General features: G+C 35.1%; 1 protein-coding gene across 1 annotated transcript in view; it reads left to right on the forward strand.

The window, feature by feature from the left end:
- LOC101896410 (uncharacterized) overlaps positions 1-18,991 on the forward strand; it is a 44,370-nt gene extending 25,379 nt beyond the window's left edge. The window contains exons 3-4 of the mRNA XM_059124660.1: positions 18,368-18,494; positions 18,612-18,991. Of these exons, the coding sequence (XP_058980643.1) occupies positions 18,368-18,494; positions 18,612-18,922 (438 nt within the window). The 3' untranslated portion in view covers positions 18,923-18,991. The remainder of the gene's footprint in view (positions 1-18,367; positions 18,495-18,611) is intronic.
- The last annotated feature ends 2,275 nt before the right edge of the window (positions 18,992-21,266 follow it).

Consider the following 21,266-nt stretch of genomic DNA (forward strand, 5'->3'; position numbering starts at 1 on the left):
TGTAATGGATGAAGAAATAAATCAGCGGTCTATTCAAATTCGTCGCCGGACATTGAGGACGCATCAGATCCTTTATCTCACTCAAATGCAGAGTAAGGATCCACCAGCAATGAGTTATTTTCAAATTTATTTTAATAATAATTTATTTCTACAGATTTATAACTTATTATCGGCTAAATAAAGAAGCTTTTGTTTAAGTTTTGGAAAAAAATTCTCCCCACCTCAAACGTTCCAATATACCGGCTATTATCCAGCTTGCAACAACGCTTAGGTTTTTGGCTACGGGTGCATTTGAAGGAGTTATAGGTAGAGATGTGGAGCTAAGCCTTGGGAGAAGTACAGTTTCTACAATTATGTGGAGAGTTATTAATGCAATTGAAGCTGAAATTTGTCCACATTGGATCAAACTAAGAATGTCTTCCGAAGAAAAAAGAAAGTCGAAATTGTACTTTTTTGAAAATTATGAAATTCCAGGAATTGTAGGATGCATTGACGGAACTCACGTTAGAATGGTTAAACCTTCCGAAGACGAATCCCATTTTTATAATAGAAAAGGGACATTGCTTTTTAGTCTGTCAGTTGTACATTTCTACACCTTCTTCTTCAACACATATGGCAATAATTCAACAATACAAGACTGCCGTTCATTTCTGCATATTTTTTTGCGTTTTCATCATGGATTAGAAAAATAACAGATTTTTTGTAAAATAAATTCCAAAAACATGTTCATTCTAAGAGAATTTGGTTAATACAATATTTTCTGTTTTTTTGAAAGTGATATCAAAACGCAAAATTTTTGCGTTTTCAGTTTTTTAGAGAAGCTAAAACCGTTTTCGTTTTCACTCTTGAACGATTTTACATTCTGTGACATGCCTGACTGATTCGAGTTCTATGAAAACATAAAAACATATGCTTTAACTTTTTCATATGAAAGGAACGATAGAAAGTGAAACTAGTCTTTTCACATTTTCACAAAGTAAGCTATTCCGATTCTATGCAATCATGAAAATTGAATCAAAAAAGTTTTCAGTTGAAAAATATTTTTTCATACAAATTTTCTCTGTGAAAATGGAAAAATCGGTCCATGGTAAAAGAGCCTCAAAAGAACAAAAGGAATTTTTAATAAATTTCCTTGAGGAAAATGTGGATTTGGCGAACGACAAGTAAGACAATATCCAATTTTACAAAATAAAAATTCTTTACAAAATAAAAATATACGTATATTTAAGATTTTGTACTGTTGATGGTGCAAAATATAGAGAAGAAAAATGGAAGGAATTGGCGGAATGCTTGAACGCTATTGGAGGGACTATGAAGGATGGTGCCAAGTGGAGGAAATATTGGAGTGATTTGAGGAATGACTTATTTTAATTGTAGAATCTTAAAACTAGTAGTAAGATATTTTGGAAGAATATTATAAGCATTATATTTTGTAGAGGAGCAAAATTGGGAGAATGGATCTAACGATCCGGACAATGGAAATGGAATCGCTCGATATGCTTTTACGTATTTTAATACCAATCAATGTTTGTCATTGTACATGCGTTTATCTATGCAATTTTTTCTATTCGTATAGGCAACATACGCGCTCCAAATACCTTTTGATGAAAAGAGACGAACAAACAAGTAAGCAAAGGCTATAGTCGTGCGGGGCCGACCATGTGATACCCTACAACACTACAATATGTGAGAAGCCCCCTCATGTCCAAATCCATTTTGGAAGATTTCGCTTTTGAAATTATGTCACGCAGCACTGCCCAGATGTCTCCCTTAGCATTTTGACCAGGGACATTTTCCCGATATTTATGCACTCCGTCGTGCTGTTAGTTTTTGTGGTCCATTTTACGGCTAAATATAATCCAATGGTCATCCAAAATGCTAGAATTCTTCACTGTGCTTAACTATATTCTCAAGGGTGTCTATTGGCTTCAATTGTGTGATTTTTTCTGTTTTTGGTTCATTTGAACCCCTAAATATTTTGCGATCATCTTCAAAAGCTATTTGACTATATTCGTCAACGAAATCAGCATAAAAAAGCTAGAAGTTCTCCTTTTGTGTATTTCGGATATCACATGTAAGTAATGTTGGTATTTTTTCACACAAAAGTAGTGGTCCATTCTATCCGCTGTCTTAAATTCTAACTTCATGCAAGATTTCGTGTCCATTGGTTTCTATTTGTGACCTTTATAACGGCTGCAAAATCAGGAACATTTTGAGTTGCTGGTCCATTTCAACCCCTAAATATCATCTTTGAAGCCCTTCTGAGCCTAAACCTACCCTTGCGAAAATTTCCGTGAGGATCGGATAATAATTGCAATCTATATATATAATAATCCCAACCTGTGTTGTAAAGTGCAAAAATATTACAAAATATACATTTCAATATTATAAGTCAAATTGAAAAAATCGCATGCGATAAAAAAATATGAAAAATAAAAATATGTCACAAAATACTACAAAATCTATATCAACATCATTATTGGTATCTTTTTATGCGATTTTTTTAGGTTTTATACTTTTATGCCAAAAGGGCTTTCTAATTTTAAAAAATTTGTCAAAATCGCTCCAGCCATTCTGGAGATATAAGCATTCTAGCTAGCATCCCCTTCCTTTGTATATATACATTGTATATATTTCGCTATATATATCCGATATTTTTACTATGGTCATCTACGCAACGGTCAGAATTGACCTGTTCGTCTATTTGTGATTTCGCCGGCATTAAAAATATTCGTGGTTTAATGGATAATTTGACTTTTATTTATCACAAATGCTATGGTCTATTTCAACCACTAAATGTTACCCGATGACCATCAAAATTGGAAGGCTTCTGCCCAGCCCAAAGCTCTAGCCCCATGCTAACTTTCGCTTCGATTGGTCTATAATTGTGACCTGTAGAGCAACTGCAAAATCAGGAAATTTTTCAGTTTTTGGTCCATTTCAACCTCTAGATATTATGCGATCATCTCCAAAAGAAATAGGGTTCTAATCTGACATTAACCCCACCTACATTTTAAATTTCGTGAAGATCGGGCCATAATTGCGACCTGTAGAGTGATTACAAATTAACATGGACAGACGGACAGACGGACAGACGGACAGACGGACGGACGGACATACATAGCTAGATCGACTCAGCTCGGCGAGATAGGAAGATCCATATATACTTTCCTATGTGGGAAATCAATATTTCGTGGTGTTACATAATTTTTGGCCCAATCAAACTTATAATACCCCCAACACAAAGTGTTGTAGGGTATAAAAAGTGGTATTAATGGACTAAAAAAAATCAAACAACTATCTGAAGTAGAACAGAGGATTATAAATATTACCAAAATTGAAGCGGTTGATGGGGATAAAACTCAGGAGATGGGGTTCCTATGTAGTCCTATTCGGAAGATATGGTGGAGATTCTCGATGATCAAATTGTAGAGTTGGATGAAAATCTTAAAACTGGAGAAAATTCCACATTTACAATTAAATTGGGAGGGAAAAGACCAAGGAAAGAAAAACGGAAGGTTGCTTTATATCCTGATGAATCACAATTTGAGATATTGTTTAAAATAGAAGAAGAGAAAGCGGAAGCTAGGAGAAAGTCTAACACTCTAAAGGAACGAGAGATTAAAGCTATAAAGGAGCAAACAGAAGCGATTAAGACTAATACACAAGCAAAAGTGGATTTTTAAAAAAAAATACAGGAAGTCATTCAATTTCTCGCTTGTAATAATAATAATGGCTTCTAACATAATAATAAATAAATTCTAGCCATTACTAAAAATGATGTCGATTATTCTTAAACTGTTTTGGAAACAAGCTTGACAAAAATCAGCAAGGTGTGGATAAAAGTTGTCCGTCTGTGGAAATCAGCCTAGCGTCCGAACGAATTGAAGTAAATTGATACAATTTTATTCAAATATGTTTTTGGTCTGCAGGACTTTTGATATTGAAAATTTGTTATGTAGGCCCACGTATAGGTAAAGCCCACACTTCGTTATAGGTACTACAGCCTGCGACAGAGAATTTCAGATCCACGTCTTCGTATAGTATTTTTAAGATTTTAAAAGAGTTTGCCTTTATTTATTTAGTTTTTTTTTTGACAATTTCCAAATTCTTTCCAAATTGTGGACGGTATTCAACTGCTTTTTCACTTGTTTTTTAATAATTGTATTGATTTTCCAATCTATTCTTATCTATTGAGCAAATACGTTTTCAACTATCTCGGAACGTTGCCTTTTTGCAATACTTGATATATTTCGGCATGAAATATCCGCAGTTGCATTTGTTTGTTCCCCATTGTCATTCATTTCCTCTAATATTATTTCCGGATGCGGTATCTTTTTTCGAACTAAAAAAGTATGCAGGACCAAACAGGCGTTTATTATCAGACCTGCTTATGGTGGACTATATCTTGATTTTAGTATACCAATACATCTTTCTACTAAAGCTCGTATTGATTTGTGCATGATGTTATAGCGCTCTTCGGATGTATTGCACGTTGAAAGTATAGGAGTCATCAACCACGGCTATTTGGTGAATCAAACGAATACACTTTATTATTTCTACACATAATACGGTTGTATATTTTACCTGCAATGGGTAACCACTATCTCCTAAAAGCCAATAATTACGTTCTCCTCCAGTATATAAATCTTCTAGTATTCTGCAAGCTTGGGAACTTCTCCAAACATAAGAATCATGTGCTGTACCACCAAATCGTGCGTTAGCTGCCAAAATAATATAATTTGAATCGCATATAATCATCACATTCTTTGAATGTCCTCCTTTTCGACAGTAATATTTCCCGCCTTGGAGAAGATATTTTAATATGAGTGCCGTCAATAACTCCTATAATCCCTGGAAATTGAAATTTCTCCATAAACTTTATTTTAAGTCCTGGGAAATCTTCTTGTTTGGGAAATTTTATATAATTGTGTGAAATATTGTTCAAAGCTTTAGCAACCTTAGTTACACATCTGCTTACGGATGTTTGAAATAAAGCGGATAAATTATATTGCCCTACACTTCGTTGATAGCTACCCGTAGCAAAAAAACGTAGTGCACTTAGTACTATTAGCTGGCATGGAATTGCATGGACTCTTGTTGATTTCGGCAAAAATGGCTTCAATTCTTCGATGAGTTCCAAACACAAATGCTTCGGCATCCTATACAACTCAATAAAGCTCTCCTCTGTGGCTATTTCAAATGGATTGTGGTGATCCCGAAGACTGCGTCTAAGAATTCGAAGCGAGTTCCTAAACAATTTTATAGTTATTTCATGTTAACTTTCTTAGATGATTGTACTAACCTTTGTTCTATTCTGTGTCTTTGCGATATATGATACAATATAATGGAACTTGACATTTTTGATTGTATATTGTTTAATTTTACGACAATATTATTTTTTCCTGTTAACATATGTTTGTCAACTTTACAATTATTTCAATAACATAGTTACAATAGTTTCATTACGACACGAAATTGAAACATTGTTTTCACAAAATGATTCAGAATCGGAAAATATGTTTTTATGAAAACGAATTATGAAAAGTTGTTATGAAAACGAAATTCAAAATAATTTTTTCATTTCACATTTTCATAGAACCAGAATTGACCCCCAGTAGAGCAGTTTGTAAACAAACAAAATTATCTTGTTTACTTGCCAAAGAGGTCAGGTGAAAATTTGCACATTCGGTTGGCCACCAGAACTCAAGCGCCGGCCATGGTAATGGTGTGGGCCGCCATAACAGCCGATGGTCTCTCTTCGCTCGTATTAATCAACCGTGGCATCAGACATCAGAATAAATGCCGAATATAATCGCGAAATTATTCTGGAGGGTATATTAAAGCCTTGAGCACGTGAAACATTTTGGCCGCAGACCTTTGACATTTCAACAGGACTCTGCACTATCGCACTCAGCACGCGCCACCCAAGAATGGTCACAAAATAATGTTCCTCGCTTCATTTCCAGCGCACAATGGCCACCAAAATTAATCCGGTGGACTATTGTGTCTGGGGTATTTTGGAAAGCAAGGTTGGCACTAACAAATACCAAAGTGTCTATCACCTCAAGAAAGCGCAACGCCGGGAATGGGCCAAAATACCGCAGAGCAACATTCGGGCAGCGTGTGATGTTGCATTGACAATTTGAAGACCATAATCCGTGACAAAGGTGACCAATTTGAACAAATCTAAACTTATTCTAAAATTTGATGCTATTTCCGACATATTTTGATTTTATTCAATAAAATTTAAATAAAATGTAAAAATTATGGCGTTTGACTTTGTTGCAGTTTTTTTATCTCGCCCTGTTTATATTTTTATCCGATATCAGCTTTATTGTACACCAAATGGCTAATATCAGCCCAAGTGAACTGAATCGTGGCGATTCCAATTGATACCATTCTAGAAATAAGTGTTTCAAATGTTTTGAAAATCGGTTCAGATATAGCTATAGCTCCCATATATATGTTTCATCCGATTTGGGGTTTTAAGCCCCTCAATGCGTAATATGCACTCCACAACAATGATCACAATGATCCAGGTATCAGATAAAGCTCAGAAATTAGTTTTTAAAATTTTGTCAAAATCAGTTCAGATTTGGATATAGCTCTCGACTATATCTTAATTCGATTTCAGGTATTTTGTGCACCAAATGGCTAATATCAGCTCACTGAATATTGGCAATTCAGCCCAAATGCAAGTGCTTCACATATTTGTGAAAAACGGTTCTGATTAAGCTATAGCTCCCATATATGTGTTTAAAATGCACTCCACAATAATGATATTTGACACCGTAACATCAGATACATATCGAAAGTGCCTCTACCAAATTTGATCGAGATCGGTTCAGATTTTTCTATACCTTTGATATACACCGTCATCCGATTTTATGATTATTGTCCATCATATATGTAATATCAGCCCAAATTGGATGGATTTTTGAATATTCAACCGAATTCCATTCCCATTTTGTGAAACTCGTTCCGGTATATCCATTGCTTCAATAAATATTTTTATACCCTACACCACATAGTGGTAAGGGTATTATGTCTTTGTGCATTTGTTTGTAACATGGAGAAGGAAACGAGATAGACCCATAGTTACTTTTGAGAACCTTCATAGAATCACTTTCTGAGTCGATTTATGCATGTCAGTCCGTCCGTCCGTCCGTCTGTCCATGTATTCTTGTGAACAAAATGCAGGTCACATTTATTATCCGATTGAGATGAAATTTTCCAAACAATATTTTTTTGGCCCAAGGATGAACCCTATTGAAATAGGTGAGAATCGGATCAAATTTAGATATAGCTCCCATATATATCTTCATCCGATTTCGGGTTAAATGTGCACCAAATATCCACTATCAGTCCAAATTACCTGAATTTTGGCACACCCAACCGAGTTCGGCCTAGAAGCAAGTATATCAAATTTGGAGAAAATCGGTTCATATATAGCTATAGCTCCCATATATATCTTTCATCCGATTTGATCTTTAAGTCCCTCACATTCCTACTATGCATTCCACAACCGTGATATTTGGTACCAGGTATTAGATGGAGCACAGAAATAGCTGCTTTAAATTTTATCGAAATCGTTTCAGATTTGGATATAGCTCCCATATATATCTTCATCCGATTTCGGGTTAATTGACCACCAAATGGCCAATATCAGCCCAAATGGCCCGAATTTTGGCACATGTGACCAAGATTAGCCTTAAAGCAAATATAACAAATTTGGTTCAAATCGGTTCAGAAACAGCTATAGCTCCCATATATATATTCATCCGATTTCGGGTTAAATGTGCACCAAATGTCCACTATCAGTCCAAATTACCTGAATTTTGGCACACCCAACCGAGTTGGGCCTAGAAGCAAGTATATCAAATTTGGAGAAAATCGGTTCAGATATAGCTATAGCTCCCATATATATCTTTCATCCGATTTGGTGTTTAAGCCTCTCACATTCGTAATACGCACTCCACAAGAATGATATTTGGTACCAGATATAAGATACAGCCCAGAAATAGCTGTTTGTAATTTTATCGAAATCGGTTCAGATTTGGATATAGCTCCCATATATATCTTCATCCGATTTCGGGTTAATTGTGCACCAAATGGCCGATATAAGTCCAAATGGACTGAATTTTAGTACATCGGACCAAATTCAGCCTAGAAGCAAGTATATCAAATTTAGTGAAAATCGGTTCAGATATAGATATAGCAACCATATATATGTTTCATCCGATTTAGAGTTTTAGTCCCATACATTCGTAATATTCACTCCACAACCGTGATATTTGGTACCAGGTATTAGATGGAGCACAGGAATAGCTGTTTTAAATTTTATCGAAATCGGTTCAGATTTGGATATAGCTCTCATATATATCTTCATCCGATTTCGGGTTAAATGTGCACTAAATGGTCAATATCAGCCCAAATCACCAGTCTAGAAGCTAATACGTAAAATTTGGAGAAACCCGGTTCAGAGATAGCTATAGTTCGTAAAATGCACGATAGAACTAGATAGATTTTGATTTCGTACCAAATATCTCATAGAGCTCTGAAATGCCCTGTATAAACCTTTTTACGAGAGCTCTACTAAATATGCATAGTGGTGTAGGGTATCATATAGTCGGCCCCGCCCGACTTTTGAGCTTTCCTTACTGGTTAATATAATTCTTATCGAATTCATATCATCCACTATACAGCAATATTATTTGGTAGTAGAGCTACAAAAGCCTCCGTTAAATTTTTTGAAAATCGATTCAGAATTGGATATAGTTTCACAAATTATAAGCACTCCAAAGCCATGATACGCATTAAAGTAAGTTTCATAGTTGGTATGATCTACTTCACATAAATTCCCAATATAAACATTATTTGTTACGGGAGCTCTAATAAATACACAGATTGGCGTAGGGTATCATTTAGTCGACCCCGCCCGACTATTGACTTTTCCTTACTGTTGTTTTCTATTTCCTTTAGCAGCGCAAGAATGCCTAATTATTATTTTATTCGGTGGTACATTGTTTTCAAATGAGCTCCCTAAAGTATGCTACAAAATGTAGCATATCAAAGTTAACTTCATTCCCCAAACATCTGTTCATTTCATTTTAATTTTTTGCAATTCCTAACAATTTCTCATTTGAAAATTCAAACGTAGGATAAAATCTAATTAAATAAAAACACGTTTGATACCTTAAGCCAGTTGATGCCTATTTATTCTACGAATATCTATTAAAACAAGCATGCGTATTTATTCTTCTCCGGAAAAAAAAAATTTGGGTGGAAATGAATTAAAATTTACGGTATTACTTCGTGACTCATAAAAAAGAGATTTCATTTCGAATTTCATCGAATTGAAATCCTTACTGAGAATCGTTCCATTAATGCTGGGGGAAAACAGGTTTGTCTGAATGTTGCTATTCTTTATGACCTCCGCTAATTTGATACACGTGAATATTCACAAAAGATACTGAGAGGAAAAAAGGTGATCAGACGCATTTGGAATTTATTGCCAAAGTTTATTACTTTCAAAGCTATGTGCAAAGTTGATTCTTTTAAAGAGCAACTTTTAAAAAAGCAAAACGTGGATGATAGAGTGTCGTAACACCTAAATCGATGATTATGGTTATAAGAACTATAAAAACATTCAATATCCCTCACCACTTGGCTAAAAAAACATTTTTAAATAAAATTATCTGTTTTCAAACTTTATACTGCAAATACCAGTGAGATCGGTTGATGAATGCAGTTTTCAAAATGTTTTAAAAATGCAGTTTTCAAAAAGTGGATGGGATTTTGAATATATATGGCGATCATAACAAAAGGGCACCCAATATAGACAATTTTCTACTACAAGGATGGTTATATATTACCAGTCTTAAATACTAACATTGAAAAAATTCCTTGGAAAAATGTGGCAAGGATCATAAAAATACCGAGTATTGGTGGATAAAGTCATATGGAAATCGTGGATCAATATGGACAATGTTTTGAGAACTATTATGTGCTATAAATACGGAATAAATCCCAAAAAACTGAATATTAGGAGGTATCGGCCCGCCGAAATTTGGATACCCGGATACCCCCTTTTTAGTAATAATCTCACAGATGGATATCGTTAAATCGACATAGAATTTTGATTACCCTCCACCATTTGCAACGAATTTCGCAATTCTCAAAAACAATAAAATCCGTTAAAAATTATCTTAAAATCTTAAAATTAGGGTCTATATATTACGGTCTATATGGCGACATAGGCCTGCATAGGTAACTTTAGTCATAAGCATAAGACCTGTACAGACAATTTTCTGTCTTAGATTGTAGTATTCATTACGAACTTCAAATACCAAATTTCAAACGATTCCGGTGAATAATGTCGCTAAAATCAACAAAATACCAAATCAAATACGCTAAAATCAACAAAATAATATATGGGGGCTATACGAAGACGTGGACCATACCAAAAGTCCTGCAGACATAATACATACTTGAGTAAAATTTTATCAGCTTACTTCATTTCGTTTGGAAGCTAGAGAGATTTCCATAGACGGACGGACATCGCTAAATCGACATAGAATTTTGTGCTAACCAAGAATATATCCACTTTGTGGGGCCTTAAATGTATATTTCGTGGAATGACAAACTTAATATACCCTCCATACTATGGTGGAGGGTATAAAAACTGCGAACACAATCTGCTTATTTTTGAAATAATCTCAAAATGTCAATGAATTTCCTGCAGATCAATAAAAAAAACAGTCTTAAAAATTCTTAAGTGTGATCCTACGGATCCTTAAAGTTATTGTCTCTGAAGATCGATTTTTTCCCTTAAAACTTATGTTTTAAAGTCCACTACTATAGGCCAGTCTACCCCTAAAACAATCTGAAAATATCTGCAAATGTGATCCTCCTTTTAAAATATTTTCTAAAAATTTAGGTTTGTCCATTTCTAGCCCTTAAGAAAATATTCACGAACATAGTCGGGCTGACCCTTTAAAATCTACAAAAACAACCCTGTTGATTCTTAAAATATATTCTTTAAAAATCTCTGTTTGTCCGTCTCTTAGTCCTTGAATAATAACCTTTAAAAATCTAAGTTTATTCCTCTTATGGTTTTATAAAAATCCAAGAAAATGTCATACGGATCCTTGAAAAAAATCCATGTGGATGTCATTTGGATCTATTCAGAAATTCAAGAACCGGATCCTGCAGATAACTTATATAGTTCCATAATTCAACTCCATTGATCCTTGAAAACAAATTCCTAAAAAACCCCATTTATTTGTTGTTAAAAAATCTTTCAATGATCCACAATTTTCCCACAGCATTATCCCCAAAAATTATTCTTTTTAAAATCTTTGTCCTTCTCGTGGTCCTGGAAGAAATATTCTTCAAAACTCCAGGATAGTACTAATCTTGAAAATAAACTATATTAATAAAGATTCTTTCAAAGGTCCATGTTTTCCAAAAATCCATATTTGTAGGTCCTTGGATATTTTTTTTCTAAAGTCTACGTTTTTTCGTCATCAAAAAATATTCCTTAAAAATCCAGACTTGTTTATTGCCCTTATTTACTTGTTTACTTACTTGTTTGCCCTTAAAAATATTCTTGCAAAGATCCACATTTGTCGGTCCTTGAAAAATACCCTTCCAAAAATCCTTATTTTTGGTCCTTGTAAAATATCCTTTACATATCCACGTTTCTTGATCCTTGAAAAAAATACTAATTGAAAATAGAGGAACTTGCACATAGATCATTCCTGACCTATTGACCTTCTAATGCCGCCACATTATTTTGTCCTTGTTGTCAAGCGATTTTGTCGTCCTTCCATTGCCTACATTTTATTTCGAACGTTTCCTCTCAACGACAATAATAATTGCAAAATTTTGTTGAATTAGAACGAAAAAAAGAAAACTTCAATAACATAAATTGTCATTGCGCCTTGGCGCCCAAACAGGAGAAAGGGGGGGAAACGTGAATACAGCATCGGAAATATTCTTTGTCAACTGCTTTTGAACAGAAATGAGATGAAAAGTAGAAAAATCATTTGGCAAACGAAAAGGTCATTACCGCCAACTCCCTACGATTTTTATACGGCAATCAATGAATGAAAAAAATAACGCCTAATGCAGAGAATATTCTGCGGAAGGTCAACCAACCTCTGGGTTGCCGCCAACAAAAACAACAACAAATGAAAGCGGAACCAAAGAAAACAACGACAACAACAAAACGCAGTTGTACTTAGTTTCGATTTATGGTATCTAAAAAAATGGTGACCTTTATATTTTGTAGCATTTTACTTTTTTTTATTTATTTATTTCAAGTGGTTGTATTTGTGTCAGTTGATTATTTCCTTTTTTGTGGCAGGGGTGGGGAGGGTGTCAGGACATCACTGGCAACAGTTAGACTGCTAAATATGTACAAAGAGATGTGGGGACAATGTATTTAAATGACAATATTACCCTTGGTGGCATTGTTTAATTGCATAGACAAACAGGTCACCAAAGCAGAAGGTTGCGAAACTTAAGAATCTCTTCGATTCAAAGAGGAAGGAGTAACTGGAGATGGACGATAATTGTCATATGGAAATAGTCTAAAACAAGTTCAGAAGTATAAGTCGTTTTTACCGACTGATGTATACCCTCAGCCATTGTTCGATTATTTAAATATATTCTGACTTCTGTTATGAATATTCAAATTGTTGACCATCTATGGAGTAGGATCCGAAGGAATGAGCTAATATTGCCCATATCGTATTAGACCTAAATAAATATGATACAAATATTGCGTCGCGCCAGGTTCGGTCTATATCGACTACTTCTTTCACTTTATACGAGATTTGATATAATTTTTAGAAAATGTTATAATGTGCGTGAGCTACCAGATATAGTCGATCGAAGTATTTCATTTCCACACTTCATCTAATACAGATAAAAATATTGGTATAGGCAAGAAAAATGAAGAGAACTGGATGCTTATTTCGTATTTCGTGGATATTCAAAATTTTGACTCTTTGTGGGAGAGGTACCAGAAGAAGTGGACCGATATATTCCACCTTCACCCCAAATCTTGTTCTAGTGGAAATATTGGGATGTGTGAAATACAAAGAGAACCTGATGCTTATTTCGGATTTTATAAACGTTTTGGTTATTTAAAACATTTATCCTTTGTGTGGCAGGTACTACAAGGAATTATCCGATCTCTACCACATTTTTAACAGATCTTGTGCTAAAAGAAATATTGAGATGTGTAAAGTCTGAATGCAATCGGATGTTATTTTCGCGTTTTATGAGCTTCATGGATATTCCAAAATTTGATCCTCTGTGGGGGAGGTAGCAGTAGGAGTCGACCGAAATATTCCATCTTCACACCAGACCTTGGGTTAATAAAAATATTGAAATGTGTGAAAATTGAAGACAATCGGACTCTTAAATCAAATTTTATAAGAGTTGGAACTATTCAAAATCTTTACCCTTTGTGGAGTAGGCACTTAATGGAGTGGACCGATATTATTCATTTTTACACCTGACGTAGCACTGATAGAAATATTGGGATTTGCAAAGTCGGAGCAAAATCGGATTATTGTTTCTCTTTCTGTGCAAAAAAATAATTTTTTTTTTGAAGTTTCGACCATTTGTGGGGAAGGTACCAGAAGGAGTGGACCGATATATTCCATCTTAACACCAAACCTTGGGTTAATATAAATATTTGGATGTGTGAAATTTCAAGACAATTGGACTCTTACATCACATTTTATGAGAGTTGTAATTACTTAAAGTTTTGACTCCTTGTGGGGGAGGTACTAGAAGGAGTGGACCGATATTGTCCATTTTCGCACCAGACCTAGCACTGATAGAAATATTAGGATTTGCAAAGTCGGAGCAAAATCGGATTATTGTTTCTCTTTCTGTGCAAAAAATTATTTCTTGAAAATTTCGACCTTATGTGGGGGAGGTACCAGAAGGAACGGACCAATATATTCATCATAACACCATACCTTAGGTTAATATAAATACTTGGATATGTGAAATTTCAAAACAATCGGACGGTTACATCACATTTTATAACAGTAGTAGTTATTCAAAGTTTTGACCCTTTGTGGGGGAGGTACTTGATCGATCCCATATTGTTCATTTTCGCACCAGACCTAGCACTGATGCAAATATTAGGATTTGCACAGTTGGAGAAAAATCGGATTATCGTTTCTCTTTCTGTGCAAAAAATAGATATTTTTTTCAAAACTTTGACCATTTGTGGGGGGAGGAACCAAAAGGAGTGGACCGATATATTCCATCTTAACACCAGACCTTGGGTTAATATAAACATTGGGATGTGTGAAATTTGAAGACCATCGGACTCTTACATCACATTTTATGAGAGTTGTAATTATTCAAAATGTTGACCCTTTGTGGGGGAGGTACTTGATAGAGTGGACCGGTATTGTCCATTTTCGCACTTGACTTAGCACTGAGAAAAATATTAGGATTCGCAAAGTTGGAACAAAATCGGATCATCATTTATCTTTCTGTGCAGAAAATATATATTTTTGCCCATCTCCGAACTCGATCTAAGTTTGACAAAAATAAATCGAGTATTTCCTTCGAGAGTTATCGTGCGCACCAGCCAGACAGACGGACGGACGCACATCGCTAGATCGACTCCAAATGTCCTGAAACGGATTTGGTCCAAAGAGACCTAGGGTCTAAAACTGTTATTTCGACTAGGCACGTTTTGACCGTATCAAATGATATATACCCTCTGTAGCCATATGGCTGAGGGTATAATAAGTCGTTTTTGCCGACAAATATACAGGGTGAGATGAAGAAAATGCAATGTCATTCTGTCATTTCTAAGCCACTCGTCCGACAGCTGTTAACATTATTCCAGTGACAGCTCTTTCAATTGTTTACAAGCGTACAAATTATATACATAATTTTCAAGAAAAAAAGTTATACGTGATGGAATTGAAGCGTGATAGTGTGATTTCTTTATATTAGGCTGGAAAATCACAAGTGGCTATCCTTAGAGCACTCCAGCATTTAAATGTGAATAAATATTTTGCGTCTCGTACCATCGCTCGTTGCCTTGATACTGGTAGCGTAACCCGACGTCAAGAAAGTGGACGGAAGAAAATATCAACATCAGCAGAAATGGTTCGAAAAGTAAAGAAGCGACTTGATCGAAACCCGCGTCGCAGTGGCCGAAAAATGGCTTGTGAGCTGAACATATCGCAATATTCCATTTGCCAAATATTGAAAAATGAGCTCGGGGTAAAGCCATTGAAATTCCAAAAAGAGCAAGAACTTACACCGCAACAGAAGGAAAATAGACTCAAAAGAGCTAAAGAGTTGCTTCGCTTGGCCGAAAGTGGTGAAGTGCCGAGTTTGGTTTTCTCCGATGAGAAAACATTCGTTGTCCAGCAGAGCAGTTTGTAAACAAACAAAATTATCGTGTTTACTTGCCAAGGAGGTCAGCTGAATATGTGCACCTCCGGTTGGTCACCAGAACTCAAGCGCCGGCCATGGTGATGGTGTGGGCCGCCATAACAGCCGATGGTCGCTCTCCGTTTCGTATTAATTTAACGTGGCATCAGAATAAATTGCGAATATTATCGCGAAAATATTCTGGGGGGGGGATGTATTAAAGCTTAGGGCACGAAAATATTTTGGTCGCAGACCTTGGACATTCCAACAGGACTTAGCACGCGCCACCCAAGAATGGTTACAACATGAGGTTCCTCGCTTCATTTCCAGCGCACAATGGCCACCAAAATCTCCGGATACCAATCCGTTGGACTATTGTGTCTGGAGTATTTTGGAACGCAAGGTTGGCACTAAAAAATACCAAAGTGTCGATCACCTCAAGCAAGCGCTTCGCCGGGAATGGGCCAAAATACCACAGAGCAACATTCGGGCAGCGTGTGACAGTTTCATTGGCCGTTTGTAGGCCACGATTCGTGCCAAAGGTGACCAATTCGAACAAATCTAAACTTATTCTAAAATTTGATGCCATTTCCGACATTTTTCGCTTTCATTCAATAAAATGTAAAAAAAAAAATGTAAAAATTATGGCGTTTGACTTTGTTGCAGTTTTTATCTAACCCTGTAGTACTATATATCAGTATAATTGTACGAAAAGTATTGAATTTTACTATATTTAATATTGGATGAAGGTATTGAAATGAAATTTCATATTAAAGTCTCTGTTGGTATGGTATGGTATGGTACCAATTTTGGTAATGAGTGAATGTGCTGGGATGGAATCCGGAAATATTAAAGTGATTTCTGATTTTGAGATCTGGTGGTGGTTTTGCAAATGCGTACTGTAATTGTACAAAAAGTACTAAATGGTACTAATTTTGAATGGCGAAGTACCAAATTATACAATTTTAGAATGAAGTGATGTAGATTGTTTTGGATATTCGTACTGAACGAAATGAAGTAGGTTGATCAAATTTTACTCAGATGTATTTATATCTTCAAGACTTTAAGTATTGAAAATGGTCCAAGTAGCTACCCATATAACTGTACAACCAGATTTAAGATGTTTTGGTAGTTTTGGTCCCAATTTTAATTCGAATTTGTTGTTAACTCCCAGTTTGTGTTCCTAGCATGTAGGCAACGTGCTTGCATAGAGCTGTCCAATGTCCATGTTTTTCTGTAGACTTCATATAACTATACCTCTAGATATTCGGTATTTTCAGGAAAAAATATAATTTTTCAACAGAATTATCCCAAACGTGGTATTTGAAGTTCGTAGCAGGTACCGGCTTCTCTGGCAGGTAATTGGCTATAGAGGTCCGCGTTTTTGTATAGCCTCCACATAACATTACCTCCAGATATTCAGTATTTTGATGATTTGTGTCACACTTTTCACCGCAATTGTTGTAAATTTCGTATTTGAAGTTCGTAATTGGTTCTATGACAGAAATTGTATAATGCAGGTTCTCGTTTTCGTATAGCCCTGTATGACGGTTTTTATTTAAACGGTCTTTTTCGGAATTTATTGAAAATTTTTATGTGGAAGACATTAAAATTTCGAAGATATTAAAAAATTATAGAAGATATTAAAATTTCGGCCCGGTCGGCCCAATATACTCGTAACAGTACCTCCCAATATTCAGTATTTTAAGGAGTTTGGTTGCATTTTTCAACAGAATTATCTCAAACTTGGTATTTGGAGTTATTAATAAGCGCCACCTCATCTTGCAGATAATTGGTTTTCGTATAGCCTTTATATAAGCCTACCTTCAGATATTCGGATATTTATACCCTCCACCTTGGAAAGGAAACTTTGTCATTCCGTTTGTAACATCCTTCAATATTTTGATGATTTATGCCACATTTTTTCACCGATTTGTCTGAAAATTGTTATTTGAAGGTCATGACGGGTCCCAGTTCGTGTGGCGAGACATTGCATATATAGGTCACGCTTTGGTATAGCCCCCATATAAAGGTACCTCCCGATATTCGGTATTTTGATGATTTTTGACACATTTTTTCATGGCTTTGTCTAAAAATTGGTATTTGTTGGTTATAATGGGTTTCCATCTCCGGTGGCGAAACATTGCATGTATGGGTCCACGATTTGGTATAACCCCAATACAACGGTACCTCCCGATATTCGGTATTTTGATGATTTTTGACACATTTTTTCACGATTTTCTCTGAAAATTGGTAGTTGTAGGTCATAATGGGTCCCAGTTCGTGTAGGGAAATCATTGTAATTATAGGTCCACGTTTTAGTATAGTCTCCATATAACGGTACCTCCCGATATTCGGTATTTTGATGATTTTTGACACATTTTTTCACGGATTTGGCAAATTGGCATTTGTAGGTTATAATGGGTTCTAGCTCCTTTGGCGAAACATGGTATGTAAAGGTCCACAATTTTGTTATAGCCCCCATATAACGGTACCTCCCGATATTCGGCATTTTAATGGATTTTGAATTGGTATTTGTTGGTCTTAATGGGTTCTAGCTCTTTTGGCGAAACACTGTATGTATAGGTCCACGTTTTTTATAGCCGTATATCCCGATATTCGGAATTTTGATGATTTTTGGCACATTTTCCCATGAATATGTCTAAAAATTGGTATATGTGGGTCATAATGGGCTCTAATGTTTCCTTTACCCTAAGTTGGAGGGTATTCAAAGTTTGGCCCGGTCAAACTTAATGTTTTTTTACTTGTTTAAAATTATAGAGGAATTTTTAAATTTTAAATTTTTGTTTGATTTCCAAATGGTGGAGGGTCCGAGCCGCCCAGTCCGAACATTTATGTTTTAATTATATTTACTTCTTCTAATTATCAGATCTGTAAAATTTGCTAATTTTTGTGCCATTTTCTCTATCGCTTTCAGGAATGTACACTGGATAAAATGAAATCGATAAATACTTGGCTTTTTGAAATAAATAGTTTTGCCTATTTCGATACGGGAGCGAATCGAAGTCCGCTGATGAACTGTCAGAAGGTGGTGGCCAGACAACGTAAGTTCAAATGGAAATCGATTTTTTAATTAAAAATAAATATTTCTTCTTCTCTCTCTCTTCCTTTCTCTCTCTCTCTCTCTCTCTCTCTCTCTCTCTCTCTCTCTTCTGGGACAGCTGTCACAAATAAAATGGTAACGGCTCGATTTTGTCAATTAAATACCGGCGAATCGGATGCCTGTGCCATTCTGAAATCCAAGCTGCGTATACCCAATGACGATGCGAACGGCTATAACAACAATTATCGGAATGGACGGCAGGATGGCAGTGGCGATCCCAGTCAGGAGTTTTTCTGTTCCATCTGTACTACAGATAATTGCAATGCTGCTGGAAGTATAAATAGCCTATGGAGTCTGGTGGTTGGATCCGCAATTGTGGCTATGCTAAGGTTCCCATCACAGCAATTGTTATTCTATAAAATGTGGTGAAAATCTATGTGAAGCAGAGGGTGAAGAAAATATTGTTAAGTTTTTTTTTTAATTATTCATAAACAATTTTTATAAGAATTTCAGTTTAGTTTTAATTGCAATTTACTATAATTTAACCAAAAACCAAAACAAAAAAAAAACAAGTGCAATATTTTTTTAAAAAAATAATAAAAAAATCGAACAATAATTTATTACTAATCAAAAAATATTTAACTAATGTAAATAACCAAATTTATTATATATAATAATAATAAAAAAATATAATTATAATTATTAATTATTTTTAACAATGAAATGTAATGTTTCAAAACAAAATACTTATGTATGTAAATAGGCCTTATTAGATGTATGAAATGCTACAGCTATAAAATGAAAAAATATTAGAATTGAAATAGCGGCGACACACCCAATGCAAAACAGATGTTAAATAAATATTCAATTAAAAAATAATAATGAGAAATTAAATGAAAATTAATTAAAGTAGTTATTATAGCCTACACCACTTGCAGAAAATTGTAATTGAATTTAGTAACTCTCATTTCGATGGATTAGAGAAATTTGGAGTTATATAACATTATGGTCGGAACAAAGTTTGAAATATGTTTGTGAGTTTTTTCTTTTTTGAAGTTTCAAAATGTCAAATAACCGTAATTAGGGACAAAAATGTGATAAGTACCTAATATGAATCTTATGTGAAACGTGGACCAAAGGTAAAAGTAAGAGACTCTAGTCCTATTTTGGAAACTCTGGCTGAAACTTTTCACAGAAGGTAATGTTCATATCAGACTATTTGGGTGTGTCCTCCATACCCCATGAAGGACCATAAAGGAAAGGTTGACTATGTCGGTGGTTTATATGATAGGTAATAAATTAATCTATGACGTATTAAAAGCCAATATACCCGCTCAAACGAGAAAATGTGGTTCATATTTTTTAAAAGCTCGTATTTAATGAAGTGATGTCCGAATTTAAAAGATAAAGTCATGTTTTACAACGAGAATGGCTGAAATTTAAAATTTCATATTCTCAAGGCTGCTACTACTTCCAAGGCATAGAAGTTCGTTCCTATACATGTAGTGTTTTGCCACCGAAGCTAAAACCCATTAGGACACAAAAATTCCAATTTTTAGACAAATCCGTGAAAAAATGTGGCAAAAATTGTAAAAAGATCGAATATCTGGAGGTACCGTTATAAGGGAGCTATACCAAAACGCGGACCTATGTGTACAATGTTTCGCCACCGCAGTCAGAATCCATTATGACCAACAAATACCAATTTTTAGAAAAATCCATGAAAAATGTATATTTCAACAGACAGACGGACATCGTTAAATCGACTTAGAATTTTATGCTGATTATGAATATATATACTTTATGGGGTCTACGACGAATATTTAGGCATGTTGCATACGGAATGACAAAGTTAATATACCCTCCTTACCAAGGTGGAGGGTATAAAATGACTGTAACTTGGCATTATCAATAGCCAGAAGATATACTTGGATACCATTCACCTTATGGGTCCTTCTTTAGACTTCGATACCATTTTCAATGAATGCCCTTCTTTACAGATTCTAGCAGCATTTTTCAAGCGAAGTTACGGTTAAAACAGTTTTGAAACTCATTTGTATAAAATAATTCCTGGCAAAAATATACCCAATTGGGTCCAGCCTAAGCTGAAAAACAGAAGGTATTCTCGAAAAAAACTGCTTTTCAGGATCATACCATTGATAGCACCGCAGTGTCGAAATAAAAAATATAAATCTAAACTGAACAAGTGAAGGTCCCTGCACCACCAGGTTTATCAAAGAAAATTTAAATAATGAAAAAACTATAATATATTAACAAAGAATATCGATCAGTTTTAATAAAAACAAGAAAAAAGCAGTTTATTTCGGTAGGGACGAACTTTTAATACGCTCTACCATTTTTTAGAAGATCGAATTTTTTTCAAAAAATTCCGCTCAAAGGAAAACCTATATATAGGGATTTTACGAAGTCGTGGTACTGCATACGTAATTTTTTTATAGGCCACAGGACCCTACAGGAGTCGAAATTTGGAATAATTATAAATCTTATAAAATGTGACATAATAGTCCGATTGCCTTCCAATTTTACGGATTCTATTATTTTTATTAACACAAGATCTGGTGTGAAGATGGGATATACCGGTTCATTCCTTCTGGTACCTCCCCCACAAAGGGTCAAAATTCTGAATAGCCATGAAGTTCGTAAAACGCGAAATGAACACCAGATTCCTTTCAAACTCGGCACATCTCAATATTTCTATCAACATTAGATCTGTCGAGAAAACGGTAGGGGATCGGCCCACTCCAGCAAGAAC

Source organism: Musca domestica, unplaced genomic scaffold (genome assembly GCF_030504385.1).
Source record: "Musca domestica strain aabys unplaced genomic scaffold, Musca_domestica.polishedcontigs.V.1.1 3, whole genome shotgun sequence".
NCBI lineage: Eukaryota > Metazoa > Arthropoda > Insecta > Diptera > Muscidae > Musca > Musca domestica.